Source organism: Suricata suricatta, chromosome 3, assembly GCF_006229205.1.
Source record: "Suricata suricatta isolate VVHF042 chromosome 3, meerkat_22Aug2017_6uvM2_HiC, whole genome shotgun sequence".
Lineage (NCBI taxonomy): Eukaryota > Metazoa > Chordata > Mammalia > Carnivora > Herpestidae > Suricata > Suricata suricatta.
The window spans coordinates 170,249,051-170,261,578 of NC_043702.1; the positions used below are offsets into that span (position 1 = coordinate 170,249,051).

Below are 12,528 nucleotides of genomic sequence, written 5' to 3' on the forward strand. Positions count from 1 at the left end.
CCTGCCGCCCGCCCGGGTGCTCTCCTGCGCCCCGCCGGGGCCGCCCCCTGCCCGAGCCCCGCTCCCGGTGGCGGCTTGTGAGCCCGACCCCTCCGGGTCGGCCCCGGGCTTTGCCAAGAGATTCGGAGCGGGGAAAACCAGCTAATTTTCAGACGGCCTAAACGGGTTAGGGAAGAGGGGGCCCAAGCGGGGCTGGGCGGGCCTGCGAGCTCCAGCCAAACCAGAATGAAAAAACGAGGAGGACGCCAAGGCCACCAGCGTTGGAGCGGGGTGCTGGCTGTGTGTAGGAGCCACCTCAGCCAAGAGGAGGAGGGGAAGACCCCTCTGGGTGACCCTGATGTCTGCCAGGCGTCCAGAAACTACAGAATGACGGACCCAGGATGCGCCCCGAGAGATGCCTCATACCCCACTCCCCCCCACCACCACCGGGGGGGTCAACCCTCTTTCCCTCCAGTCTTTACGACCCCGCCGTAGTCCTAGCCAATGGCGACGGCATAGAGAAGTAATCCCACCAGGAGTCCGATCCCAGTTCTGGATGGAACAAACAAAGCGTTTGGAGGCTGGTTCTCTCCTCTCCTCCTGCCTCCAAACCCAGCTCCAGCTGGCCCACCCGCTGAGTTTGCACATCCCTCCCACTCGAAGCCTGGAAAGAGTCCTTCCCCAAATCTTCGTCTTCCCCCCCACCCCCTCCCAGGGTCCCTGAGACAGCCCACCAGCAGTGCAGCAGGGTGGGGCCAATGGACCTGGAAAGTGGCAGAGACGGAATTCTTAGCTGTGGAGAAAGGGGAAAGCCAGACTTCTAGCCTGGGAGTTGACCTAATGGGAACCATACCAAAGGGTGGGGCCATATCCCTGGCTGTGGGAACGGACTGGGACCCGGGGGGAAAGGGCAGCCCCCTCAGCCAGGCAGAGGCTCTGCCTCCCTCGTTGCCCCCACCCTTTCCCTGGGCCTTCTCCCGCCTGTGGATGGAACACAATGAGGGGGCAGGGTGATGCCGGAGAGTGGGGGAACTGCCATTTCTTTACCCTAATCCAGCCCCAGGAGAAGTCAGGGTAGAGTCTGGGCTGCTTGGCCCTGGAGGCAGCTTGAGCTGGGACCTGGGTGAGGGCTCCTGGGGGCTACCTAGGACACTGCATCTTTTGTGCCTTCTCCCTGCGGCCAGCACCCCCACACACTGCTGCTGTGACTCTAAGGCCCTTTGTCTTGCATTGCTTAGTCACCCCCTTTGTCCTCATCTCAGATGGGGGGTGGAGAGGGGCAGGAAGAGTCCTCTGGTGATGGCTCCTCTTGCCCCTGCCCCTCTGGTCTCCTGTCCTTTGTCTGACTCCTGCAGCCCCAACCCCCTCGAGTCAGGACCAGAATCCCGGCATGTGGGTGATTCGAAGTGGTGGGCACCCGGGCAGGTATTAGTGACCCGGGCAGGAAGGGAGGGGGCGAGGAAGTGTTCTGGCGGATATGATCAGGGAGACAGGAGGTGACAAGGCCGAGAGAGGCTAGAGGAATAGGGGCAGGGGCAGGTGATCCGCCTCTGGGAAAGGAAAGGGCCCGCTGACTGCATTCTCTTTCCTGGGGATATCCTGGGGAAAGGAGTGGCCATAGCATGGGGTGGGTAGCAATTGCCCCTACTTCTGTGCCCTTTACTTCCTTGCCTCCTGAGTCCACCCCCTCCCACCCCCACCTCCCCCAAGACCTCTTTGCTGAGTTCTCTCGGGTCTAGAACCACTTCCTTCTCCAAAAACTACCTCTTCCTCCCCAGGCACTCTCCCCACACCAGGCATTGGGTTCCTGTTTCGCCCAGTACCCTAATTTCCCTAAATACACAGCGCTGCCTGCCTCCACCGTCTCCATGTCCCATGGGGAATGAGAAAGAAAAGATTACTAGATATTCCAGGAACAATTGTTTTCTGGGGGCAATGCGAGGCCAAAGGAGGGAGCCAGGTGGGGGGATTCCCTAGGACTAATCGACTTTGGTTGCATCTGGGTTCCTGGGAGAGCGAGTCTTTCTGTGCTGGGGGCTGGCTGAGTTGAGGCTGGGGGAGGGTTAGGGCAGTTGGGAGTGGGCAGGAACAGGGCCAAGAGCCTGGGGGAAGCTACTGGGAGCTGGGCCAGGGAAATGGGGAGTCAGGAAGTGGGGAGGGGGAGCCCTGGGGGGAATGGAGGCGGAATGGCTGTTCCGGGCTTGGGAGGGGGTGGGTAGTGGTAAGTTGGGGAGGCTGAGGGAGAGAGGGAGTGTTAAAGGAGAGGAGGGCCCCCCTGGATCCTCCTTCTATAAAAGGAAAAGTCCTTAACCTCTCCTACCTTATGCTCTGCTTGCTCCACAAGCCCTTTCCAAGGCGACTCACCCTACCTTTGGGCAGTAAATTCCCTGATGGCTATCTCTCCGCCTGCCCCGGCTCCCTGCTGCTGCCCCTTCCCTCTCCCACTGTTCCCATCCAGAGCCAAGGCCGGCCACCTCCTTTCTCTGTTCTGCCCTCCTGCTGCTTCCTCACCTGTTCCCCACTGTCCTTCCCCTGGGCAGTTCACTCAGATGCCTCAGCTCTGGAAACCAGCCTCTAGGGGCAGAGGGCAGCTCATGAGGGAGCCCTGAGAAAAGGGAAAGCACGCCAGTTTGGAGAATGGGAGCGCAAATTCTCCCGGAACCCGTGGCCTTTCTGTGCGTGTTGAGCAGGCCCTTTCCCTGCCTTCCTACCCCTCCTGGGGCTCTGTCCCACCAAAAAGGGAAAGAGACAGCTCAGAGCCGACTGGGGTTTGGGGAAGGGCTATGTCATCAGCTGGCCCAGTGCCTGTGATCCATCCGGCTGCTAGAGATTCCCCTCCCCTGGGCAAGTCCCACTTTTTTTTTTAAAGGAAAACAAAAACTAGGATTTTTGGGAAGCTATGAGACACCCATCTCCACCAAGCGGGCTCCTGTCTGAATGGCTTATAGCTCAGCCAATCGCGGAAGCTCGGGATGCTTAAAAGAGCTGGCGCGGAGAGAGGCTGGGAAGACCGAGCAGGGAGACCCACAGACACATAGACACGGGAGACGAGGAGAGGCAGAGCCAGACAGTCTGAGGGAGCACGGAAGGAGTGCCCGGGAAGCTGCAGAAGACACGGGCAGGGAGAGACAGACACGGGAGAGGAAGGGGTGTGAGAGGAGAGTTTGGAGGAGCCGGGCCACTGGGCGCCTCTCCTAAGCCTGAGGGCCAAGTTTTCTCCATCTCCTCTGAACGTCCCCGGCCCCTCTGAAAACTCTGCCTCTGACCTTGGCACCAGCCCGAGCCCCCGGGGCTGCAGAGAGGAGCTTTCCAAAGCCAAGGCGGGGAGGACTTGGTGCCCAGACGGCCTCAGTCCCTCCCAGCTGCAGCACCAAGGCCATGTCCTGGACGGACCGGCATCCCAGGAGGGGCTTGGCGGGGTGCTGGTCGCGGGGGATCCGACCCCGCCTGCCACTCCCCACTGCGCCCGTCTCCCGGCTGGTGGGGCGGCTGCCACTGCTCCTGCTGGCCTCCCTCCTGCCCTCTGCCCGGCCGGCCAGCCCCCTCCCCCGGGAGGAGGAGATCGTGTTTCCAGAGAAGCTCAATGGCAGCGTCCTGCCTGGTTTGGGCGCCCCTGCCAGGCTTCTGTACCGCTTGCCAGCTTTTGGGGAGACGCTGCTGCTAGAGCTGGAGCAGGACCCCGGCGTGCGGGTCGAGGGGCTGACGGTGCAGTACCTGGGCCAAGCACCTGAGCTGCTGGGAGGGGCAGAGCCGGGCACCTACCTCACCGGCACCATCAACGGAGATCCAGAGTCAGTGGCATCACTGCACTGGGACGGGGGAGCCCTGTTAGGGGTGCTGCAGTATCGGGGGACCGAGCTCCACATCCAGCCTCTGGAGGGAGGCAACCCTAACTCTGCCGGGGGGCCCGGGGCTCACATCCTACGCCGGAAGAGTCCTGCCAGCGGCCAGGGCCCCATGTGCAACGTCAAGGCTCCCCCCCGGAACCCCAGCCCCAGTCCCCGAAGAGCCAAGGTAGGCAGCCCTGGGCTGTGTGTCCTGCAGCGCCTTCCCACCATGCTGTCCCACTGACCCCCATTCGTGCTCTCTCCACCCACTTCCACTGCTGGCCATTCTGCTGCTTCCCTGCCTTCTGCCTGCCTCTCCTCTTTCCACAACCAGCCTCCTTTCTTTGGAAGGCTCTGGCTGCTCCCTGCCCCAACCCTCCTCCTGGCCAGACTGCTGATCCCAACCGAGGAAGGATCTCCGGGTTCTATGCCGGGAGCAACCTCCCCTCTGACTACCCCAACCCCACTTGGCCACGGGTTTATTGGCACCGTCTCCGGTGCTAAGGCTGTCCTGACGGGCCCCTTGCCCTTGATTCTTTTCCATGTGCCAAATTTGATTTTTGCCCCCACCACCAACCCTAAAGGAATGAGGTCTGAAGCCCAACGGATTGGCCTCTGGCTTCTGGTGCTGCCTTCACGGTGGTTCTGGCAAAGTGCAAACTAGGGCAGACGTGGGCGAGAAGGGAAGGCACCCCGTACCTGGTCAGTCCCCTGCCCGCACTGTGGACTGACTGCAAGGCCGCCTGAGGCTCCATCCTTCCCTCCCTCCCACTGCCGGCCTCCCCCTTCTTCCCTCCCTCCCTCTCTCGCTTTAATCCAGACCAGCCGCTCTCCCTCCACACCCGCCACGCTGAGATCTGGCCCTGGCCCTGGCTGCTGACTGAATTGTTCCTCCAACCACACAGGGCAGACACGTTGCAGCCCGGCCCTCTAGCTCCAGGCCTGCAGGCCCCCTCGCACTCAGGCCTGGGGGACCCCAAAGCCCCTCCCAGAGGCAGTCCCAGCTGCCATCCACCTCTGGGGCTCCCGCAGCCCTGGGACGTGGCATCCCCATCTCCTCCCCTTCTCAGAACCGACAGCTGATTTCTCAGAGTTACCACAAAAGCCCTGGGACTTGGGGGTTGGGGGAGGGCCCAAGCGAGACCCGCCAGGACTCCCACTGGGCGTGGGTGGGGGTATGTGTGGGCAGCTGGCTCTGCGGAGTTCCAGACCGAGGAAGGAAGGGGGTGTGGGGGGGGAGGGATCCATGGGCCTGGGAGGCTGTTTCAGGATGCTCCCCTCTCGCTTTCCATCCCAGCGCTTTGCTTCACTGAGTAGATTTGTGGAGACTCTGGTCGTGGCCGATGACAAGATGGCAGCATTCCACGGCGCGGGGCTGAAGCGCTACCTGCTGACTGTGATGGCGGCCGCGGCCAAGGCCTTCAAGCACCCAAGCATCCGCAACCCTGTCAGCTTGGTGGTGACGCGGCTCGTGATTCTGGGGCCAGGCGAGGAGGGGCCGCAGGTGGGGCCCAGTGCCGCCCAGACCCTGCGCAGCTTCTGTGCCTGGCAGCGGGGACTCAACACTCCCGAGGACTCGGACCCGGACCACTTTGACACAGCCATCCTGTTCACCAGGCAGGTGAGGCCTCCCTCCCGCCCTGTGAGCCCCACAGGCCACGGGCTGCGTAGCTCCCCAAGGAGCAGCACTGTGGAAACAGTGGCTTAAGTGGCACCCCTGGAGTCACACAACATGGTACCCTGGATGCCGCCACGCTGCCGGCGCCTTCCTGGCCCTGACAGTGCTGACGCCCAGGGCCCCGCTTCCCGCTAACCTAGACCTCATCCCAACCGGCCCCCGTGTCTTAGTCCCTCATGACCCTTCTCCGCAGGACCTGTGCGGGGTCTCTACTTGTGACACTCTGGGCATGGCTGACGTGGGCACCGTGTGTGACCCGGCTCGGAGCTGCGCCGTGGTGGAGGACGATGGGCTTCAGTCGGCCTTCACTGCTGCTCATGAACTGGGTAATGTGGGAGGGGGGCTGTGGGTCAGCCCGGGGTAGCCGGGCTGGGGACAGGGGACCGGAGCTCACTAGAATGTGAATAGGGGTCACAAGATCTTTCTTCCTCCACCCTGGGCCTAGGCCCAGGGCCATTATCCGTCTCTGCTGTGGATGTGGACAAACATTTAGATTCTTCTATTAAATGAGATATTGAGTGGAAACTTACTGTGAACTCTGTGTGTGTGTGTGTGTGTGTGTATTTGGGGACGGCACAATACTGACATATTATTCATGAGACTCAGTGATAGAATGTTGGGAATGTTGGCTGCAAGGAAAGGGCTCGAGTGTGTCTGCGGGGAGGGGAGCAGAGCACTGGGGGCTGCGTACCCCAAGGAACCGAGGAACCCGCGGAGCACCAGCGGCGGGGGGGGGCGCTGTGGGATGGGGAGTGGATCTGCCCACCCACAGCCAGAATCAGGTTGAAGCCCCCTGAGGGCACAGGGATGGGACCCCGGGATCCTAACCAGGCCTCTGTGCTCACAGGCCACGTCTTCAACATGCTCCATGACAACTCAAAGCCGTGTGTTGGTCTGAATGGGCCTGGCAGTGCCTCCCGCCATGTCATGGCCCCTGTGATGGCTCACGTGGACCCCGAGGAGCCCTGGTCCCCCTGCAGTGCCCGGTTCATCACCGACTTCCTGGACAATGGCTATGGTGAGCAGACGGCTCTCCCCTTTCTCTGGGCCCCTCGGGTCTCCTGCCCCCCCTTCCCCCCCCCCGACTCTCTCTTCTGCTGCATTCTGCATGGGCCAAGTCCCTCAAATGTATTTCCTCTGCCGTGTGGGATGGGGTGAGAAATGCATCTGTCTTTGTGCGGTTCCCACTTCCTCTAGAATAAATAGCACGGCCAAGGGAGGCAACTTTTGGTGTAGTATAAATAGATCTGACCTTTTAAGGGTCAGCCCTGTTCACCCTAGAGTGGGGTCGCAGTGAAGGAGGGGACCCCCTGTCACCTGAGGGGTCCAAGCCTGGCAGGAAGGTGGTTACCCGGCATGTAGCTGGTAAGAAGCAGACTCCAGAGCTCTGTGGTTGGTGAGAGCAGGTAGGAAGGCTTAGTGCCTTGGGCTCCCGTCCTGATGCTGTTCTTCAGATGCGCGGGGACGTGTGACTAAGTTTCTCCACGTCTGTGTGTGTGGCTGACCTGTAACCGAGGCACAGTAATGGTAGCCACCTTGTCGGTTAAACAAGAGCACATCGGGCAGGCATTCAGCCACTGCTCACCCCCTGACAAGCAGCCCATCAATTGTACCTGCTGCTTCAAGCTTTCTCCAGCCTCCGGATTTGGATGCTAGGACCCCTCAGGGCCCAGGGGGTCCACGCTTTCAGCCAGCGCTCTAGAGCGTTCCTTGAGCCCGCTGCTGACTTCCGATCCCTACCCCCTTCCCAGGGCACTGTCTCTTAGACAAGCCAGAGGCGCCCCTGCATCTGCCTGTGACTTTCCCCGGCAAGGACTATGACGCTGATCGCCAGTGCCAGCTGACCTTCGGGCCTGACTCACGCCATTGTCCGCAGCTGCCGCCGCCCTGTGCTGCCCTCTGGTGCTCTGGCCATCTCAACGGCCACGCCATGTGCCAGACCAAGCATTCCCCCTGGGCCGACGGCACCCCCTGCGGCCCGGCGCAGGCCTGCATGGGGGGCCGCTGCCTCCACGTGGACCAGCTTCAGGACTTCAACGTGAGTCCCAGGGCAGGGGCGCAGCAGGGACCAGCCCCGAGCCCAGGACGGTCTACTCATCGCACCCTTCTGTGTCATGCTTCTGCAGGTCCCGCAGGCTGGTGGCTGGGGTCCCTGGGGATCGTGGGGCGGCTGCTCTCGGAGCTGCGGGGGCGGCGTCCAGTTCTCTTCGAGGGACTGCACGCGGCCCGTCCCCCGCAACGGTGGCAAGTACTGTGAGGGCCGCCGCACCCGCTTCCGGTCCTGCAACACCCAGGACTGCCCGACGGGGTCAGGTGAGGAGTGGGAGGGACAGAAGCCTTTAGGCGGGGACAGTGGAGCTGAGGCAGTTGTCCCTTGAGTGTAGGGACTGTCCCCTGCTGTCGAGGGGAGAGTCTTCACCCTTCAGGAACCTTCTCTGGCAGTCTGTGGGGGGTGAGAGGTGCCATGCTGTCCGGAGGTCTGAGGGGCTTAGGAGGAGGGGCTCACGTGGGACGTGGTAAGGAAAGAGGACCTTGACCACCGTCTCCTCCCACAGCGCTCACCTTCCGGGAAGAGCAGTGTGCCGCCTACAACCACCGCACCGACCTCTTCAAGAGCTTTCCGGGGCCCATGGACTGGGTCCCTCGCTACACGGGCGTGGCCCCCCGGGACCAGTGCAAACTCACCTGTCAGGCCCGGGCTCTGGGCTACTACTACGTCCTGGAGCCGCGGGTAAGGAAGGCCCAGACGCCCCGAGCTCTGTGCAGTCACGGTCTTTCCAGCCGCCCCCCTACTTTTGGATGACAGTCCCCCAGAGCAGCTCCGTCACTGCTGTTCCTAAAGCCAAGCCGGGCCAGTCCGGGCCCGTCAGACTCCTCTGTCCTGGGTATTTGGGAAACAAGCCCCAGACTCTAGATAAGTTTCCCAGGGTTTCTTTTTCTCTCTCTCCCCATCTCCCCGAGCTCTACTTCGTGAGAAGGGGTGTGGCCTTTTGGGCAAGTCTTTGACCCTCCCCCCTTTCCTTGGGCTCATCTATGAACTACAGGGGTGGCCTCGTTCAGCTCACTGATGGCCAGTCCACCACTGGACAGGCCTCGTGGAGACAGTGCCCCGCCCCCCACCCCCTCTCCGCACTGGGGCGGTTTGTTGAAGGCCCAGGCGAGAAGGAGCCCTAGCAGAATTTTCGCCCCTCCCCTGGGGGAAATTCTTGCACGTCTGCCGCCCCCTAGCGTCCACGTGGGGCACTGCCCTCGAGGTTGAGACTCAGACTGCAGTGTCGGGCTGGGCTCCTCTACTTCGCAGCCGTCTAGGGAGAGCGTCTTCATCTTTCTAACACCTCGGTGTCCCGTCTCTAGAGACTCAAATAGTGCTTGTGAGATTTCTAGTCTTGTTTACAAAGCACTTAGCGCAGGGTCTGATTCATAGTGAGTATTCTGAAAACGGTGGGTTTTCAAGTTAGTGTTGTCGCTGCCGCGCTGACCTCCCCTTACAGCGGCTGGGCTGGCGCCACCCCTGTCTCCTTCCCCTCCTACCCAGCCTTCAGGACGGCCCCTTCCCGGTGGGCTGCGGGTCTCGTCTGGCTCACCCATCCCTCCTGACTTTGCGTCGTTCTCCTCCCATCAGGTGGTAGACGGGACTCCGTGTTCGCCGGACAGCTCCTCCGTCTGTGTCCAGGGCCGTTGCATCCATGCTGGCTGCGACCGCGTCATTGGCTCCAAAAAGAAGTTTGACAAGTGCATGGTGTGCGGTGGGGATGGTTCTAGCTGCAGAAAGCAGTCTGGCTCCTTCAGAAAATTCAGGTTCATTCACTGTTCATTTCCTCCCCTCTGGCCCTGGGGACGCAAGGGTGAACTTAACGCTGAACTTCTCCTCCCAAAGAGCTTACCATCTGGGGGGGGGGGACAGAGGAGTACCCAGGTGTGTAGCACAGTGTCCCACCCGTCCAACAGCCTGGGCTGCCCTCACGGCCCTGGTGGGCATCAGGGAAGCTTCCCCAGGAGGTGACTTGCTCCTGGAGGGAGAGAGGGATCAGAGCGGCATCAAAGAGGTGGGCTTCGGGGCGCCTGGGTGGCCCAGTCGGGTAAGCGTCCAACTTCGGCTCAGGTCATGATCTCACGGTTCATGGGTTCGAGCCCCGCGTCAGGCTCTGTGCTGACAGCCAGCTCAGAGCCTGGAGCCTGTCTTTGGATTCTGTGTTTCCCTCTCTCTCTGACCCTCCCCTGCTCATGCTGTCTCTTCCTCTCAAAAAAAATTTTTTTTAATTTTTAATGTTTATTTACCCTCGAGAGACAGAGAGTGAGCAGGGGGAGGGTCAGAGAGAGAGGGAGACACCGAATCTGAAGCAGGCTCCAGGCTCTGAGCTGTCAGCACAGAGCCCAACGCGGCTCAAACCCAGGAACTGCGAGATTATTACCTGAGCCAAAGTCAGCTGCCCAACCGACTGAGCCACCCAGGGACCCCCCAAAAAAAACATTAAAAAAAAAAAGAGGTGGGCTTCGAAGGGCCACCAGGTGCAAAGGTCTGGGGAGAAGAGGGTGGAGGGCACACTTGCATGTGGCTCAGATCTGCAGCTCTCTGGGACTACCAGGTGTCAGATCTGTGCGGACACCTTCCATAGTCAGGGGAACAACCCTCTTCACACACACAGTCACACACACAGTCATACACACGGCCGGACAAATGCAGCTCAGAAAGTCTAGGGGGATGCAGGAAGATGCTGAGCTCTCCCATCTCTCCCTTCCACACAGGTACGGGTACAACGACGTGGTCACCATCCCTGCGGGGGCCACTCACATCCTTGTCCGGCAGCAGGGGACCCCCGGTCCCCGGAGCCTCTACCTGGCCCTGAAACTGCAGGACGGCTCCTACGCCCTCAACGGTGAATACACGCTGATCCCGTCTGCCACAGACGTGGCGCTGCCCGGGGCCATCTGTCTGCGCTACAGCGGGGCCACCGCGGCCTCTGAGACGCTGTCAGGCCACGGGCCGCTGGCCCAGCCCTTGACGCTGCAGGTCCTGGTGGCCGGCAACCCCCAGAACGCTCGCCTCCGGTACAGCTTCTTCGTGCCCCAGCCGCTCCCTTCCACGCCGCGCCCCACCGCCCAGGACTGGCTGCACCGAAAGGCACAGATCCTGGAGATCCTCCGGCGGCGCTCCTGGGCCGGCAGGAAATAACCTCATCGTCCCCGCTGCCCACTGTGGGCACCGGGGCCTCGGACTGATCGGGAAGCAGAGGGGGCCTCTGCGGCTGCCTCATGGGGCCATGGCGGCCCGGGCTGAGCCGGCGAGGCCTGCCTCTCCCCGACCCTGATGCGCAGGCTGGCCCTGCCCTGGTTTCCTGCCCTGGACGGCAGTGACGGGTGGTGGGTGGCAGGGGCTGGGGACAGTCCCCCATCAAAACTGCCCCCTCCACCCTGCTGGGCACAGGAGGGAGGGGGGAGGGGGGGGTGGCAGTTGTATTTATTTAGTATTTATTCACTTTTATTTAGCACCAGGGAAAGGGATGAGGGCTAGGGTCCTGGGGAAACTGACTTCCGCCCCTCATAACCCTCACCCCGGCTAGGAATCCAGGGTGGTGGTGGTAGGCGTAACTGCTCGGTGTGTGTGTGTGTGTGTGTGTGTGTGCGCGCGCGTGTGCGCGTGCGTGTGTGTGTGTGTCTGTGCGTGTGTGTTCACATTTAAGGTACATCCTGCCCTGCTTTCTTCTCCCTGAATTTTTCTCTGGGAGAGGAGCAGTCAGGGGGAGGATAGGCCTTCAGGGAGTAAGGGATTATCATATTTTTAAAATATATATTGAATTCCGCTATTTATGTGCTCCTCTGGGAGTCAGACAGATGTGGGCTTGCACCCTGGCTCCACACCTCTGAACGTTCGTCTCCTCAGTTGCCAATAGTAATGCCTCCCTTGGAAATTGTTGTGAGGACTAAGTAATGTAAATAAAGAACCAGCATAACGCGTGGCGCCGGGCTAAGTGCTCCGCAGTGGCCGCGGCCTCTCTGCCCACCTCCAGTGTCTGCGGGCTTGAAGGTGGCAGAGATCACACCGTCGGCGCCCGCCCTCGGCCCCAGGCCACGCTCCTCTGGTGGGCGGAACGCCGTCCTGGATTCGAAGGGACTCTCAGAGAAAGGACCATGCCCCTGATCCCTGGAGACGTAATAAAAACTTGGCCCCGGGCACAATGGAACGAGAAGGTGCCAAGAAAAGAAAAACAGCTCCATCCACACAGACAGGCACGTAGTACCGAGAGGCCCTAGTGGGGATGCCGTTGTAGGAAGAGCACTGGAGAGGGAGTCCATGGGTCTCAGTTTGAGCTGAGGGTCAGTGTCTTACTAGCTGTGGGGTTGGGGAAGTCACTGATGGTGAGCCTTTCGGCAGGCTTCTCTGTGTCAGGGAGCTGATAATACCCATCCCCTCGGTTGTTCTGGAAACGACCGATAACAGTAGCTTCAGAAGAGTAAAGGCCCAACCATGTGGGAGTTAGCTTTATGACTACTGAGAGATTAGGATTGGGGCCCCCGGAATCAACGAGGGTAGACACAGACTTCTCTGCAGATGTGAGGGTGGAGCGGAATTTAATAAAGAGGAACAGGGCATGGTTTGGTAGGGGAGAGTCCAGAGGGCAAGAGGAGTGGTAGGGAGACGGGTCTGGGGGGGCATCCAGGTGTTCACTGGAGGTCGCAGACCACTTGAGGGGCAGAGGGTACCAGACATACCTCTACTTTTCCTTCTGCGCAGGTGACCTTGCTCAAGAACGAACTTGGGCAGCCCTGTGTGGGTCATGAAGGGCACATGGCTGGAAAAGGGTGGCGGGTGGGTCCTGCAGGATCGGCAGCAGCGGGCCGCTAGGGCCTGGGGAAGGGGGTGGGTGCCGGGGGTGAGGGAGGAGCCCTGGGGAGAGACGCCCCTTAGGTGGGGGTGGGAGAGGGGAGGATGGGGAAGGAGCCGCGCCTCACTCTGCCCCACACTGCTTGGGGTGCGGTGCGGGGGCCGGGGGCCGGGGCCAGCCATGCACGTGGCGGTGCTTGCACATGGTGTGCTCACGGAGC

General features: G+C 61.2%; 1 protein-coding gene across 1 annotated transcript; it reads left to right on the plus strand.

Annotated features, from left to right (window-relative positions):
* The first annotated feature begins 2,222 nt into the window (after nt 1-2,222).
* Nucleotides 2,223-11,439, plus strand: ADAMTS4 (ADAM metallopeptidase with thrombospondin type 1 motif 4). The gene is made up of 9 exons (XM_029935760.1): nt 2,223-3,993; nt 5,104-5,427; nt 5,678-5,810; nt 6,332-6,502; nt 7,236-7,522; nt 7,611-7,797; nt 8,040-8,215; nt 9,107-9,282; nt 10,231-11,439. Exons 1-9 carry the CDS (start codon nt 3,358-3,360, stop codon nt 10,655-10,657), a joined length of 2,517 nt encoding a protein of 838 aa, XP_029791620.1. The 5' UTR covers nt 2,223-3,357; the 3' UTR covers nt 10,658-11,439.
* The last annotated feature ends 1,089 nt before the right edge of the window (nt 11,440-12,528 follow it).

Coding starts and splice junctions, on each gene's coding strand:
- ADAMTS4 (XM_029935760.1), top strand. CDS start 3,358: ATGTCCTGGACGGACCGGCATCCCAGGAGGGGCTTGGCGGGGTGCTGG. Junction 3,994..5,103: donor CCAGTCCCCGAAGAGCCAAG/GTAGGCAGCCCT, acceptor TTTCCATCCCAG/CGCTTTGCTTCACTGAGTAG. Junction 5,428..5,677: donor CCATCCTGTTCACCAGGCAG/GTGAGGCCTCCC, acceptor CCTTCTCCGCAG/GACCTGTGCGGGGTCTCTAC.